The sequence below is a fragment of the Falco naumanni genome, chromosome 1 (genome assembly GCF_017639655.2).
Source record: "Falco naumanni isolate bFalNau1 chromosome 1, bFalNau1.pat, whole genome shotgun sequence".
NCBI lineage: Eukaryota > Metazoa > Chordata > Aves > Falconiformes > Falconidae > Falco > Falco naumanni.
The window spans coordinates 37,817,767-37,832,793 of NC_054054.1; the positions used below are offsets into that span (position 1 = coordinate 37,817,767).

Consider the following 15,027-nt stretch of genomic DNA (forward strand, 5'->3'; position numbering starts at 1 on the left):
GCGGCTCGGCTCTGCGGGGAGCGGGGGGCGGTGCCGGGGCGGGCACCGGGGCGGGAGGGGCAGGGCCAGCCCGGCTCCGTGCGGATCCGCACGCTCCGCGGCCGCCGCCCGCTCGCTCGCCGCACGTAGGCGCCGCTTAAAGGGGCAACGCGGCGGGCCAGGCGCCTCCCGTGCCGGGCGGGCTGCGGCCGGCGGCGGCGCCACCGGGGCGGGGCTGGCGGGGCGGGGGCGGGGTGCGGGACTTGGCCGGCGCTCCCGCCTCGCCGCGGGCCCCCGAGGACGCGGCCGGTGCCCTTTTAAGAGACGGGCCGCCGGTGCCGGCGGTTTTATTTACATGGGGGCTCGCGGGCGTCACGTGACCGGCAGGGCGGCGGGGGCTGAGCGCGGCGGCACCCGCGGGGCCATGGCGTGCGCCGGAGACGACGGTCCGTGGGGCGGTGGGAGCCGCGGGTGGGCTGGCCTGCACCGGGAGGCCGGGTCCGGGGGGAGGGCACCGGGGTCCCGGGCGGGCCGGCGTGCGCGGGGGAGCCGGGCCAACGGGGATCCCACGTGGGCTGGCGGGCGCCGGGGGCTGGGGGTCAGGGGGTACCCCGGGAGTCCCGAGCGGGCTTGAAGTGCGCCGGGGAGCGGGGGCGAGCCCAGGCGGGAGTCCCGGGTGGGCTGGGGCGCGCCGGGGGGTCCGGGGCGGGGGGAGCCCGGAGCTCACGGGTGGTGGCTGGGGTACGCTGCAGGGGCCGATTCCATGGGGGTCCCGCGTGGGCTGATGGGCACCGGGGCAAGGTTGGATCGGGGGGAGGTTGATGGGGGCCGGGACAGGGCTGGATCGGGGGGGGGGGGGGGGGGGGGGGGCTGATGGGGCCGGGGCAGAGGTGGGTGAGGGTCGCTGGGGGAGTGTGACACGCTGAGGAGCAGCCCTGGGTGGGGAGGGGCGCCCAGGACGTCCTGGGTCAGAGACCGCACTCGGTGGTCCCGGGGCAGCGGTGCGGGGAGCACCTGGGCCAGGCCAGAGCGGGAGCCAAGGAGGCAGAGCGGGTGGGCGGCCAGGCTGGTGCTGGGCTGACGGCCCCTCCAGGCTCCTGGGTGGAGCTGCGGTGTGGCCCAGGGTGCCCCGAGCCTGTGCCCTCGCGGTTCTCCTCCTGCCACGCCGACATAGAGCAGATGCTGCTGGAGGCCCAGCTGGAGACGGAGAGTGGTGACTGGTGAGTGCTGAGCGGGAACCCGGGCCCCTGGAGCCCTGCCTGGCTAGGGCGGGTGGTGCAGGCTTGCTGACCGACGGGGTTGTGTTTGCAGCGCCATGCTCATGCTGGGCTCCCCAGCCTGGGATGACAACGGAGCCAGCCAGGCGAGTGAGCAGCCTGGGAAGAGTGAGCTGCTCCCTTCCTGCAGCCAGCCCCAGCCGGGCTGCCCCCACCCCCGACAGGTAAGAATGCTGCCCCCTCCATGCTGCGCCCTGAGGGCTGTGCCAGCTGTGCCCCTGATCTAACCTGCCCCACACCCCCTTTTAGCGGGATGTGCCAGAGGAAGCTGAGCGGAGGGAGCGACGCCTGCCTGCATCCCTTGGCTGGACCTGTGCCCACCACCCTCAGCATCTGTCTCCAAAGTAAGGCCTGTGCCACCCGTTCTCTGCCCTTGCTGTCTGCCTCGGTGCCACTGCCCTGCTGCCTCCATCCCCTCCTGCTGTACTCTGCCCTCTTCCCTCATGCTCCCTTTAACCATGCATTTTTCCCAGGGAGTTTGCCTTTGTGTGCTCCCCCCAGCCAGTGCTGTGGAGCCTGCAGGGAGGTGCAGTGGGGAGAAAGAAGAGACTTTTCAGTTCAGAGCTGCTGCTGCTCTTCATCCCCTCGCTGCTGCTCAGCCACGTGCTGACCTTGGGACTGGGGTGAGTTTCTGACGGGCCTGACCTGTGCTGCCAAGTGGTCTTGGCCAGAACCGACCCCTTGGGCACAGGCAGGGTGAGCCCCATGCTGCTGGGTGGCTGTGCAGTCTGGAGCTGTCCTGGGGGCCTCTGGCTGCCCCGACGCAGGGGGCTGTCCCTGTGGGGCGTGGGGGGGGTGCTTCTGAATTTGGACTGCTTGCCCTTGGGTGCTGTTCTGCACCGCTTCTCCCAGAAGCCACAGCCCTCTCCATGGCTGCTGCCTGCTCCCCACACTACTGGCTCGCTGAGGCCTGGCAGGCTGTCCCCACGCAGGTGCCTTACCATCGCTCTCTTCAACCCAGGATCTACATTGGGAAGCGGCTGGCAGCCTCCTCGGCAAACCCGCTGTGAAGAATGGGGCTCAGCGAGAGATGGGTGGCTCCACTGCCCCTTGCCTCCGCTCAGTGCGTGGAGGGAGCCCAGGCACCAGCGCAGCCCAGCTGCTCCCAGACTTCGTGTTTGCGGCACGAGGCGCCGTCTCCCCTTGTCCCTTCTTTAGGCCCAGCCTAGGGAGCTGACACTACTCTCCCTCGTAGACAGGAACCCACCGATGGCAGCTCCCAGCTGCAGGCAGCCCCTGCCCTCCCCATCCCTTGGTTACGGGTCCAGGTTCTTCCTCTTTAACACAAGACTGTAAATACAATTCCTGAGCCTGCAACACTACGTGCGAATAAAGAGCCCTGTGCCAGCTTGGGAGGCAGAGCAGCATCCTGACAGTCACCGTGCCAGACCTGGCCCAGCCTGGCCAGGGGAGAGCAAGCCTGCTCCCCAGCAGTGTTGGGGTCCCGGGGGCTTTCTCTGCAGAAGAACAAGTGTGTGCACTGTGGGGTGCTGGGGCATGGTGCTGGGGTGGTGCCTGGCTGCGAGGGGCACCTGCTTGGGCTGTGCGTGAATAGGAGTGCGCGCTGCGGCTGATACAGGGGTTTCAGCCCCACTGCAGGGTGTCTGGCTGAGGCGTTAGTCCTTTATTAGCGGGCCGTGGCCTGCTGCAGCGGGGAGGCAGGGCCAGGGCCCAGCGTGGCTAGCCGAGGCAGCAGCACCAGCCTGGCGCAGGCAGGGCTGCGAGGGCAGATACCAGCAGGAGAGCTGGCACTGCGGAGCATGACGCTGCCCAGGCCCACTGGCAGGCCTGGCTGGCTCCCGTGTGGTCACAGTGCTGCAGGATGGAGGGGGCGGCTGAGTGACTGGAGCAGCCCTGCGGGGAAAGGAGGGGAGGGGAGGGAAGAGCTCGGCAGATGCTGCTGGGACAGTGGCCTGTTGCCTTGTGTGTGGTGTGGTCTGGGGGGGAGGGAGGAAGGTCCTCTTCACCACAGTGCAGCCGCACTGCTGGAGGGGCTGCGTGGGTGGGAGCTCCACACAGCTCTGCCTGGGAGAGATGTCCTGGCACAGGCTGGCACCTGGCTGCTCCACTCAGCGGGAAGGTGAGCCCAGCCTAGCGGCTGATGCAGAGCAGTGGGCCAAGGAAGTGTCTGGGGGACAGGTGGGTCCCGGCCCAGGTGGGCACCTGGAGGGTGGGAATAGCCAGACCTGGCAGGACGCAGGCTGGGGGTGCCCTGTGCCACCCTGGGTACGAGGGCACACGGGGAGTCTCCTGGCTGTGCAGGATGCTTCTGGTGTAAATACTGCAAGAGACGTGGGCGAGGGGTGGTCCAGCAGTCGAGAACCAGGCAGGGCAGTGCACGCAGCAGCCAGGCGGGAGCAGGGGCACCCTGGGCATCTCCATCCCGTGGGCAGGGGTGGCCACGGGCTCAGAGCTGTGACATTCTCTTGGACTTTGGTGGCGGAGGCGGCGGCAACTTCAGGCCTTTTCCTTCTGCTGTCGGCGATGTGGATGCCTGCGAGCAGAGGGCAGTTAGCGAGGGGGCGGCGGGGGGGGGCGGGGGCCGGGGGCCGGGGACAGGCGGTACCTTTCCTCCAGCTGCGCTGTCGCTCTGCTCCAGGAACGCCTCGTACACGGTGGGGCTGATCTTGTGGGGCAGCGGCAGGACCTTGCTGGCACTCTTCACGCGGCCGCCGAAGCCGGTGGGAGATGGGGAAAGCCCTGCGCAGGGAGGGGAGGGGGCTGGGCGGGTGGGCCAGCCTGGGGGGGGGTCCTAGGCTGCCAGGGCCAGCACTTGTGCCTGCAGGAGCACGGCTGTGCTTTCGGTACCCCAGTGCTCCCCGCCTGCTCCCAGCTGAAAGATGTGCCTGTGCCGTTGTGGAAATGGGGCAGGGGGCTGAGGGCACCTGTGCTGGGGTGCAGAGCTGGGGCTGCTGCTACCTGCACTGCTGGGGTGGGGGCACAGCCCTGCTCACAGATACAAGGGCTGGATGCTGCTGGGGGTGTAGGGGCTAGGGAAAGCCCCCCCCACTACCGTGCTAGGGGCCAGGGCGGGTGCTGGAAAGGCACCCTGAGCCAGCAGCCGTGGTGGGGAGTACCTGCAGTGCTGGGCTGAGCACCAGCAGCATCTCGGCTTGGTGGGGGCTGTTTCCCATGGGAGCTGCCCAGGCTGCTCTCGCTCATGTTGTGGGAGAATCTCCTCTTCTCATCCTGGGGCACAGAGGGGGGGCTCAGTGCCTCACAGGGGGCAGGCTGCACCACAGCGCCCATAGCCCCAGGAGCACAGCAGCCTCTGGCAGGCTGTGATGCTCCTGCAGCACCCTGCCCACAGCACCGGTCTCTAGCCTTGTGCCCCGCCAGCCTCCACTCCTACCATCAGCTGGCTGTGCCCTACAGTGGGGGCTGCCACCAGCCCCACAAGGGGTCCTGTCCATCCTGGGGCCTGGTACTGCTACCGGGGCCAGGGTCTCCAGGTGCAGCAGAATGCCTGGGGGGGAGCACAAGGCGGGCCCTGGAGTGGAGAGGAGGCACCAGGGCTGTGCTGAACATCACCTTGGGCTCTGGCAGCTCCGAGATGGACTGGCACAGGTCCTGCCGCCGGTACCCGAAGAAGGTGCTGGAGCGGTTCTCCTTACGCTCACTCCTGCGGTCCTCGCTCTCGGAGGTGCGAGGGGCAGGCTTTGGGGTCGAGGGTACCTCCATGCTGTGGAGTAACTGCAGCTGGTGAGGGAGGGTCAGGGACATGGGGAGCTGGGCTACACCATGGGCCAGCCAGACCATGGCCAAGAGTGACCACCCTCAGCAGCGGATGCTTAGAGCAGGGTGAAACCAGCAAGAAGCATGGATGGCTCAAGTGACTGCAGTGTCCAGGTGAGCCTGGGGCTGCACATCGAGTGTCTCTGCTCTGTGCCATCCTCCCCAGGGTCAGAGCCACCATGGTGGCATGGCAGGACAGATCCCTGGGATGCAGCTTGGCCTAAAGGGAAACTGGGAGGGCAGTGGGCTGGGGAGGTGGGAGAGAAGCATCTGGAGCAGAGGACAGTGAGGATGGCTCTGTGGTAAAAAGCCAGCAGGGAGGGGTGAGGGCAGTGAGAGGGGGTGGCTTGGGGCCAACACGCCACACCACAGCACTTGCCTGTCTCCAGCCTGGCTCAGCTGGTCCCAGTCAGGTCCCCAGGCCATGGACCGGGGTCGTCCACTCCGCTGGGCCTCAAAGCAGACCTGAGAGCACAAGGAGCCTGAGAGCGCAGGAGGGATGAGAGTGCAGAGCCTCTCCTCTCCTTCCTCCAGCTCAGGCAGGGGCAGCACTGCCCTCGCTGCCTGGTGCTGGATTTGTGCCAGTACTGGTCCCCCCACAGCAGTGCCATCCTCTCACCCAGGGCAGGCAGAGACCCCGAGGTCACCCATGCACTGTGTGTCGCTGCTGCAGCTGCAGCCCCATCAAGCCGTTCCCTCCTGCCCCAGACCTGCACTACCTTGTCCAGTGTCATCCCCTGGGTGCCACGCGCCACCCTGAAAGCCGTGGCTGGGCCTGCACCCTGCTTACCACCTTGGCACTCACCATCTCCCGCACCCCATACTGGTTCTCCACCTTGGCCCGCAGCTGCACGAAGCACTGCTCCATGCGCTCATGGAAGGGCCGCAGGTCCTCTGTCACCTTCCGCCCATGGATCCGGATCCCCTCTGCCAGCAGTGGGGTCTGCGGGAGAACAGGGACGGGTCTGCCTGGGCTGTGGGGCTCCCCTGGGACAGGGATGCTGGGCACTTGGTGGCCCGGGGCAGCTGTCCCCTCTGGCTGCTGGAGGGATGCTGCAAACTGTACCTGCCAGGCGATCAGGTCCTTCAGCTTCTCGATGTTCCTCTCGTCCTCAGGGTGCTCCTGCAGGTAGGACTCCTGGAAAAAAGCCTGCAATGCCCCCCCACCACCAAGTCCCGCTGATGGTCTGGCTCGGCTCCGTGTAGGCAGGGGACAGCACTAAGCAATACCAGTGCTTGCGGTCACCAGCCCCGAGAGTACCCGCGCTGGCTCCAGTGTGGCCCCCACACATCCTCACCGTCTCGTACTTGGCGAAGCCACCCATGACAGCAGGGTCCACGATGCCGTTGAGCAGCATGGAGAGGGGATTGATGGGCAGGCTGGGGTCATTCTGGTGCCGGTTGATCTCGCTCATAATTTTCTCATTTGTTTTCATCATGGTCTCAATGGCATTTTCCAGGGGGGAGATGATGGTCTGTGCCCAGGGAGGGAGGGAAGGTCAGCAGCCAACTGACCCAGCGACCTTTCCATCCTGGTTAGGGTGGTCTCTCCCTGGCCCCGCAGGAGAGAGGCCCTGGGGTTGCACATCTCACCCCACGAAGCCCCTCAGACCCCTGGCACCGGCTGCCTGGAGCTGAGCGGAGGGCTCATGGGGCAAACATTGGAAGTGCTGGTCACCAGCTGCAAGCCCAGGCTGCTGGCAGCGTTGGTCCTGCCAGCAAGAGGCTGCAAGCCCGGTGAGGGACGTGTGGCAGCAGCGAGCTTATGGGAAACCCAGGGAAACCTCATTGTCCTCACTGGGCAGGGGCAGCCGTGCAACATGCAACAGCGGCGTGTGCAGCCCAAGCACTGCAGCAGGCGCGTGTGTGGCAGCACTCACGCAGCTGTACAGCCCCTGTGCTCTGCAACAGCCCAGCTAGGGACTTCACATGCCTTCACTGCTGTAGCACATGAAACACCCTGGGCTTTGGCCAAGAACTCCCTCTGACAGAGGTGTAAAAACCACACGTGGAGCTGTTGTCAGCAACGCCAGAAGTAGCAGCGGTCTGCTGAAACTCCCCCTGCGCCTCTGCCGCTCCCCACACGTGGTCTCCTGCTTCCCACAGAGATGTGTCCCGGCAGGTGAGCCACACCAACCACTGCCTGTCACCAGGTTGATGCTACCAGCACCAGTCAGTGCCCTGAGTGCTGGGAGGGTCTCTGTGCCCAGTGTCAACAGAGAAACCCTTCCCTGTGACCTGGGGACGTGGCCTGGGATGGTGTTCCCACGTGGCACTGACCTGAGATCAGCCCTGGAGCTGTGGCATGGGGGGCTAAGGTGGTGCCAGAGGGGGGGTTATCCCTGCTGCTTGGTGGGGGTGGTAGCTGAGGGAAGGGGGCCATGCCCACAACCCGCTCTGCAGGCAGAGGGTGCATGTGGGAGCTGGGTCTGCTGTGCCACAGGTGCACTGGGCCACACACCTGAGGGACCATGGCAGAAAGCTAGGAGTCATGGGGTCTGGGGGCTCGAGCGCTGGGTGGGTTGGATGGAGTTTGCACTGAGCGCAGAGACTGAGGGGGTGCAGGATCTCAGCCGGGGCACCAGGCAGGACATGCTCCCCGCAGCCTGGCTTGAGCTGCCAGAGCTTGGGAAGAGTGGAAGGGGCTGGGAGCAGCGCACTCCCCTCCCCTGGATCTGGGGTTTACAACACTGCTCATGGAAGGGCTGCCCTGGGAGGACCCCACTCCCCCCGCCCCCCTCCCACCCCTGCTCCTCACCGTGGTGGTGGAGGTCACCGCAAACCAGCGTAGGATGCCAGGCAGGGGGTAGGCTGTTACAAAGGTTGTCCGCTCAATCCACATGGTCTGTGAGGAGGACAGCAGTCATCCCTCTGGCCTCCTCCCCATCACCCTGGGACACCCCTGGCTGCCCTGTGGGGCAGGGGGCTCCCACATCCCCTTCCCGTGGGCACAGGACCACCACCTTCCCCATCCCAGGAGTGGGTGACCCCTGTCTCTCCTGCATCCCCATTCTTCTGGACACCTGGCTCCTCACAGGGCTCCCCCCAGCTGTCCCCATCCCTCCCAGCTGGGGGTCTGGCAGCCCCCACCAGCACTCACTGCAAATTCATTGTCTGGATCCTTTGGGCCTTTCTTGAAGGGTCGTGAATAGCTGAACTTCTGGACATGGTTGGCTTTATAGAAACTGCAGGGGAGGGAAGGAGCAGAGCGTGGGAGAGGACCCCTGTTTTGTCCCCTCCCAGGGCGGGTGCACCCACTCTGCGCTGGGGCACTGACTTGGTGATCTGCTCCGGGATGCTCCGGTCCTTGAACCGGACCTTGGATTCCTCCACCGGCTGCACAGTGAAACACTGGATATCTGTGGGAGTGAAGGAGCCACAGGCACGCATCACAGCAGATGGGGGCTGCGGGGAAGAGGGGGTCCAGGGCCTGGAGCAGGGAGAACCCCAGGGTTGTGTGCAGGGCTGTGAGGGGAGGTGCTGTGGGATGCACACAGGAATGAGCCACCCTCCCAGCCCTGTCCCCATGCTGAGAGGATACACTGGCCTGGGGAGCCGGTGATGTCCTGGCCAGGTGGGGATGTGCTCTTCAGCTTCTCGGCACTGGGGAAGGGGCTCAGCAGCTGCATCTCGAAGTCCTCCCGGCGCTCGTACTCCTTGCCCCGGTAAATGAAGACCTTGTTCTGTGGGGGAGGAAGATAGCAGCCCATCCCAGTGCCCTGTGGAGCCCTCAGCTCTGTGCTCCAGCTGCAGCAAGCCTCAGTGCATTAGGGGGCATGCACTGACAAGGCCAAGCACCCAGCCCAGTGGGAGACCCCCCCTCTTGGAAAAAACATTTCCCCAAACCCAGAAACTGGAGGAAAAAAGAATTAAGGCACATGGAAAATAAGGAGGTGATTGGTGACAGCCAACACAGCTTGACTAAGGGCAAATCATGCCCAACAAATTTGGTGGCCTTCTACGATGGGGTTACAGCATTGGTGGATGAAGGAAGAGCAACTGACATGATCTGCCTGGAGCTGTGCAAAGCATTTGACCTGTCCTGTACGACATCCTCGCCTCTAAACAGGAGAGACATGGATTTGATGGATGGACCACTTGATGACTAAGGAATTGCCTGGGTGGTAAAAGTTGCGGTCAATGGCTCGACGTCCAAGTGGAGACCAGTGGCAAGTGCCATTTTCAAGGGTCAGGACTGGGACCGGCGCTGTTCAACAGTTTTGTGAATGACACGGACAGTGGGATCGAGCGCACCGTCAGCAAGTCTGCTGACACCAAGCTGCGTGCTGCGTCAACATGCTGGAGGGAAGGGGTGCCATTCAGAGGGACCAGGACAAGCTTGAGAGGTAGGGCAACGACAACCTCATGAATTGCCAAGTGCAAGGTCCTGCCTGTGGGTTGGGGCCATCCCAGGCACAAATATGGGCTGGGTGGAGAATGGATTGAGAGAGGCCCTGAGGAGAAAGACTTGGAGTGTTGGTTGGCAAGAAGGTCAGCACAACCTGGCAATGTGCACTTGCAGCCCAGAAAACCAGCTGAATCCTGGCCTGCATCACCAGCAGCGTGGCCAGCAGGTCCGGGGAGGGGATTCTCCCCCTCTGCTCCACTCTGGTGAGACCCCATCCTGCAGCACTGTGTTCAGCTCCAGGCTCCCTAGCTAGATGGCCTTTAAGGTCCCTTCCAAGCCAAACGATTCTATAATAATGGATGGGCTGGCTCGGGCAGCCAGCACTCTGGAGGGAAGGTGGCTGGGCACGCAGTGACTGGGGTCTGCGGATACAGAAACCATCCAGGAGAGAGCAAGGAGCCCTTGAAACCCACTGTGATCTCTGTGAAAATGACGCCACACGCACTCCAGCCCTGACAGTGGGGTAGGAAAATAAGGATGAACACACTGGATGGAAGAAGCCCACCAACATGTATCAGAGTGGATTAAAAAAACTAAGGAATGTAATAGGAGTGAATGGGAATGAAATACTTGGCTCTTGCCCAGAAAGACAAGCCCTGCCCTCACAGGTGGGTGCCAGGAGCATGTTGGCCAGCACAGGAAAAGGGAGAGGTGCTGAGCAAGCCCGTGCCTACAGCACTGCTGTGCGGGGATGGGGAGAGGGTAGGGGGCTCCCGCAGTGACCCTGGAGGTACCTGAATCTGTTCATAAAGAGCACAGCTAGCACAGACGCATCTCTGCACCAGGCGTACAGTACAACACCCATCTGTGTGCAGCCCAGACACGCCATGGTGCAGGAATGCGTACCTGTGCACCACAACCCTGGAACAGCGCAGGTACAGCCATGCGCCAGGGATGGAGCAGATCCCACCTCACCATGGGCCACAGGGACAGCCCAGCAAGAGATACAGTGTCCCCATGCACCAAGGACACAGTTCAGGAGTGTGCGTTACAGAGAAGCACAACTTTCCCTGCCTTGCTTTTCTTCCCTAAGTCTGTCTCCAGCTGTTTGTGAACAGGGACCGCAACCCCTGCTGTTGCGAGAGTGAAGCTGCTGGGTTTGTCTGACTGTTCCCAACCCCTTCCCGCAAGCAGGGACAGAGGTGGCTGGCATGGAGCTGAGCACCGAGCGCCTCTGGGCAGGCAGCACAGGGAGGATGCCCACCAGCAAAGGCAAACCCACCTGGACTTGGCACCACCCGTGTCACCAGGCATGGCTGGGCACCTGTGGGCAGCGGCACAGAGCAGAGGAGCTTTGGGACAGAGCCTGCCCCACCACACCGCTCATCCTTGGAGAAGGCTCAACGGGACAAGCTGCTGCCTTTGGGGCAGAGCGCATTCTGCTGGCAGAGCCAGATGGCACCACGGGGCCGCGGTGGTGCCTGCTGCCCCGCTGGCAGAACTGGCAGTGCCCACTGCACGTGCTGCATCGCTACATGCTACGCTGCTAACGTGCGGCGTCTTGTTAGTTCATTCATAAGAAGGAGGCAGAGCTGGGGGATCCAACACACGCACAAACACACACACACACACACACCCCTGCTGGGGCAGGGGCTGAGAGCCGGAGGGACAGCACCAGAGCCACCACCGCTCCCGGAGGGCTCCAGAGAAGGTAACAGGAACCTGGAGGAGCAGAGGCCCCCCACCCACCGGGGAGCTGCAGCTTCTCACTTCATACTTTTTGTCCGCAGCCAAGACCCTGTGCTGACCCTGGCAAATCCCTGCCTCGAAAGCAGCATGCCGAAGCAGCTGGGTCTCGCGGACCCCGTGCCACAGCCCGCACCAAGCCAGGGCCAGGCAGCTCCCTCTGTGCCCTGCTCGCGTGTCCCTGGAGACACCCTTGTCCCAGCGGGCAGGGACCCCATGCTCTGCCCAACCCACTCCAGCTCTCCCAGCTGGGGACAGCCTGGCCAGAGCGATCTGCCCTGGGGACCCAGCCATCACCAGCACCGCGGTGAGGGGCACAGCCCTGGCCTTGGGGCAGCCAGGGGCCACTTACCCGGAGGAAGGTGGGGAAGCCTTGCCCATAGTAGCCCACAGCGAAGTAGTCCGGGCTGGGCCGTAGCACCTTCAGGATCTTCTCATAGAACTTGGCTTCCCGCTGCTGCAGAGAGAGAGGAGCAGGAGTGGGGGGCTCTGCAGACCCCCGGTCCCTCCCCACGGCTCATGACACCCCAGCCTGTTCTGCTGGCAGCCACACCCTGCCCGGCCAGGCACTCACCAGGATGTCACTCAGCATCTCATAGTTGAAGACTTCACTCTCGTACTGCTCCGCCAGCTCCTTGCAGATATGAATGGCCTCCTCCCACATCTGCACAGATGGGGCCAGGGTGGAAGCCCCACAGTGCAGGGTGAGGCACTGGGGGCTTCTGGGGGAGTACCAGCCCCATCTGCAGGGGCACCCGCAGCCCTGCTCCTTAGTGAGGTGGGGGGGCTCTCCCTGTGCAAGCTGGTGGTCTGGCTGGGCACTGGTGGGCAGCAGCAGGATTTGGCTTCCCAACACCTCCAGCACCTGAGCCCCCTGGCCAAGACAAACCCCTCCACTGGGGTGTCCCAGCTGCCGGGCCCCAGACAGTATGAGGGCTGGGGGCTGAGGCTGGGTGGGATAGGAAGGACAGCCATGACAGGTGGGCAGCTGTGGGGTGAACCACCCAGCCTGGGCTTGCTGCAGGACAGCTCCAGCCCCGCCACAGCGGAGGGGAGGGTGGGTGGGCCGTGCTGAGGCTGGGGGCTTGGAGCAGGAGGCAGCTGTGGCTGGGGAGCCGGGCTTACCCTGGGTGAGGGGGGCTGCTGGGGCACACGGCCATGCTTACCTTGCCCTGGTCAAAGTAGTCGATGATCTGGTTGTAGAGAGCCTCTTTTAGCTGGCGCTGGGTGTGCAGGCTGGGGCTGTGCAAGCCCTGCATGGGGGCTGTGTTCGCCTCGTCTGACCACTGTGCAGAAGCAGCAGGAGCCCATCACACTGAGCCCCTGCAGCCCCCCACGTCCCCCACAGCACCCCTGCCCCACCTTGAGGAGCCGGGCGTGCAGCAGCAGGGTGTAGGCTCCTTCCGTGTAGTTCTCGTAGCTGACGTGCAAGTCCTTCAGCTTGTACAGGTACCTGGGAGCAATGGTACCGTGTGCGGGGCACGACAGCCGGCATGGCTCAGGGTCCAGCCCCTGCTCCTCCAGCGGGGTATGTCCCCCACTGCTAGCCAGGGGGGCTGAGCTCCTGGCACTCTGCCCCTCCAGCCGTTTGGCCACCCCATCCCACCTGCCTGGGGCCAGGGTGGTGGCGGGCAGGTGAAGCTCAGGGTACTGTGACCCCCTCCCCCCAGGGCAATGCCGGTTTCCCTGGGGCTGCGCTCACCTGATGTACATGGCCTGGCGGTCAATCTCCTTGTAAAAGTTCTGGGGAAGAGCAGACGAAACCGTTTGAGTAGCCCCAGGAGGGGGCTCATGCCACAGCGCCCCCCCCCCCCCCCCCCCCCCCCCTTCCCATCCATCATGCCTTGCTCTGGGTCATGGTGCTGCCAGGACCATCCCCACGCAGGGACTGGGCTGCCCTGGGCAGCAGGGCGTTGCACAGTGCCTGCCAGCAAGCACCTCCCGGGGGACACCAGGTCTGGCACGCTGTACCCCGTCTCCACTGTGCCAGGAGCACCACAGCCCCTGGGGTATCGGGGGATGTGGGGCTGAGCCCTGCTGGCCCTGGGGAACTGGGGGCATGGGGCGGGTGCCCACCAGGAGGTTGACGGTGCAGCTCATGCTGTAGGTTTTGTTCTCATCATTCCTAACAGCCCGGTAGTCGAGGAGCCGCTCCAGGAGCCCAGTCACCAGCGCGACAAAGTTCTCCCCGGGCTTGGCCAGCTTGGGGTGTCTCCGGCAGCAGCTAAGCAGGCTGGGGAGGAGAGAAGGTCACAGGCCTCAGGCATGCTCAGCTCCACAACACTCCCACCACCCCCCCGGCTCACCTCCCCTGAGGTGCAGGGAGTTGGGAAGGGGAGGCAGGCCCCCCAATGAGGGTCAAAAAGCGGCAGTCGGTGTGCAGCGAGACAGAGCAAGCCCCCCACTGACCCCTACCAGGCACATCAGGCTCGGAGCAGAGACCTGACAGCTCCACCTGCACCGCACACAAATCCACAATGGGCACCACGGGGCAGGAACAAAGCCTGGGCAGGGCAGGGGCATCACCTGCAGCAGGGCAGGGGCAATTCCTGGGGAAGGGGCACTGCCAGGGGCAGGCTGGCTGGGGCAGATGTGGTGTGCAAGGGGCACGTGATGCTGCTGGGGCAGCAGCCTTCCTCCTCTCGGGCCCTGCTTCTCCAAGAGGCATGCCCTGGATCAGAGTACAGCGTGAGGAGGAGTGGGATGGCCAAGATTCAGCTGGGGCAGGAGGATGGCAGACAGCAAAGGGTTGTGCTCTAGAGAGAAGGTTGCAGGGATGTCACCGCATACTCACATGCTCTCAAAAAGCTGCTTGTACTGCTCATCTCCCCGGCCGCCCTCCACCTCACTGTCCAGCTTGCGCAGGATCTCATCCTCAAACTGCAAGAGATGTGCATGAGCACAGCCAAGCAGCCAGGGGCGTGCTGAGCTCGGCCCCAGGCTGCTGCAGCTGCAGCCCCCCAGGACAGGGGACCACAGCACTGGGACAGGAGGGGCTGCAGGATCTGGAGCCAGCTCAGGAGCCCAAACAGCCCCCAGGCTCAGCGGCTGCAGGCCCTTCCCCCAGCACTGCCTGGCACAGGGGTCCCTGTCTGTCTGTCTCCTGTCCTCCAGGTCCCTGACTTGCTCCCCAGTCCCCATCCCGCTCCTGTGCTGGCCTTGTTGCTGTCCCCCAGCAGCCTGGGCCCAGCTGACCCCGGGGTTCTCTGGGAAGTGCCCTGTGCCCCCTAAAGCCACAGCTTTCCCTGCCAGGAGTGGCAGGGCTGTGCCTGCCTGTGGCCCCCCATCTCCCAGCTGATGCTCAGCCTTCAGGTCCATGGGGTTTGTGCTGCAGCTGCAGCTGATGGACCCAAAAGCCTGGGGGATCCTGCAACTGCATGGTATGGGAAGGGGGGCCTGGACCAGACGTCTAATTACTGGTACCCCCTGCCTCCATGCTGGGTGCCTCCAGGGTCTGCCCATTCCAAACTCAGGGGTCCTTCTCCCCCTGGGTCAGGGGCACAGCCATGGTCGGCTCCTGAGCCACAGAGCACCTGTGCCACAATGGCTTGTGGACATTGCCGGTGAAGACCTCAGGCCCTCCGAGCCCAGCCGTTTCCACACCACTCCTCCGACGGAGCTCTGCTGTGGCTGCAGACCCGGGCAGGAGCAGGGGGTTGGGGAAGGGGCTGCGGCACCTGCAGCTCCAAGTGCACCCAGCCACTCTCCTCCCATGGAACACCCCAACAGGGGGAAAGGCTTCCAGCTCAGAAGAGACAAATGCCATCTGGTCAAAACCTGGAAAGGCCTTTTGCATTGAGAAAACGGACAGCAAAGAGGGAAGACAAGTAGAAATGTAGAGGTTTATGCAGACCTCCCCGCTCCCACTGTGTTCTTGTTTCCAGGCAGTGCCGGGACCAGCTGAGTGGGTGACACCTGACCTGTCCCTGCTAGTCCCTGGGA

General features: G+C 64.3%; 2 protein-coding genes across 4 annotated transcripts in view; one reads left to right on the forward strand and one right to left on the reverse strand.

Annotated features, from left to right (window-relative positions):
- Positions 1 to 22: 22 nt before the first annotated feature.
- On the forward strand, positions 23 to 2,615 carry LOC121086173 (BCL2/adenovirus E1B 19 kDa protein-interacting protein 3-like). 2 transcript variants are annotated; one of them, XM_040589547.1, is made up of 6 exons: positions 23 to 425; positions 1,073 to 1,199; positions 1,291 to 1,420; positions 1,506 to 1,600; positions 1,730 to 1,879; positions 2,218 to 2,615. In XM_040589547.1, exons 1-6 carry the CDS (start codon positions 335 to 337, stop codon positions 2,264 to 2,266), a joined length of 642 nt encoding a protein of 213 aa, XP_040445481.1. In that variant the 5' UTR covers positions 23 to 334; the 3' UTR covers positions 2,267 to 2,615. The 2 variants fall into 2 exon arrangements, with proteins under 2 accessions (XP_040445481.1, XP_040445474.1); XM_040589540.1 differs by lacking the exon at positions 2,218 to 2,615 and having other exon boundaries at positions 211 to 425; positions 1,758 to 1,875.
- Positions 2,616 to 2,865: 250 nt separating this feature from the next.
- Positions 2,866 to 15,027, reverse strand: part of LOC121086147 (dedicator of cytokinesis protein 2-like) — a 77,185-nt gene continuing 65,023 nt past the window's right edge. For both annotated transcript variants that reach the window (XM_040589455.1, XM_040589447.1), the window contains 19 exons: positions 13,880 to 13,965; positions 13,162 to 13,318; positions 12,788 to 12,828; positions 12,448 to 12,538; positions 12,252 to 12,371; positions 11,660 to 11,749; positions 11,438 to 11,542; positions 8,533 to 8,674; positions 8,269 to 8,350; positions 8,092 to 8,176; positions 7,750 to 7,836; positions 6,290 to 6,466; positions 6,058 to 6,141; positions 5,797 to 5,934; positions 5,371 to 5,456; positions 4,788 to 4,938; positions 4,334 to 4,445; positions 3,823 to 3,956; positions 2,866 to 3,750 (listed from right to left, as the gene is read on the reverse strand). In XM_040589455.1, coding sequence (XP_040445389.1) covers positions 3,664 to 3,750; positions 3,823 to 3,956; positions 4,334 to 4,445; positions 4,788 to 4,938; positions 5,371 to 5,456; positions 5,797 to 5,934; positions 6,058 to 6,141; positions 6,290 to 6,466; positions 7,750 to 7,836; positions 8,092 to 8,176; positions 8,269 to 8,350; positions 8,533 to 8,674; positions 11,438 to 11,542; positions 11,660 to 11,749; positions 12,252 to 12,371; positions 12,448 to 12,538; positions 12,788 to 12,828; positions 13,162 to 13,318; positions 13,880 to 13,965 — 2,055 coding nt within the window. In that variant the 3' untranslated portion in view covers positions 2,866 to 3,663. The remainder of the gene's footprint in view (positions 3,751 to 3,822; positions 3,957 to 4,333; positions 4,446 to 4,787; positions 4,939 to 5,370; positions 5,457 to 5,796; positions 5,935 to 6,057; positions 6,142 to 6,289; positions 6,467 to 7,749; positions 7,837 to 8,091; positions 8,177 to 8,268; positions 8,351 to 8,532; positions 8,675 to 11,437; positions 11,543 to 11,659; positions 11,750 to 12,251; positions 12,372 to 12,447; positions 12,539 to 12,787; positions 12,829 to 13,161; positions 13,319 to 13,879; positions 13,966 to 15,027) is intronic.

What these genes read in the sequence shown, in the direction of transcription:
- LOC121086173 (XM_040589547.1), top strand. Translation starts at nt 335, where the DNA reads ATGGGGGCTCGCGGGCGTCACGTGACCGGCAGGGCGGCGGGGGCTGAG. An exon ending in GAGACGGAGAGTGGTGACTG is followed by an intron (nt 1,200 to 1,290) that starts GTGAGTGCTGAG and finishes TTGTGTTTGCAG; the next exon opens with CGCCATGCTCATGCTGGGCT. An exon ending in GTGCTGACCTTGGGACTGGG is followed by an intron (nt 1,880 to 2,217) that starts GTGAGTTTCTGA and finishes TCTTCAACCCAG; the next exon opens with GATCTACATTGGGAAGCGGC.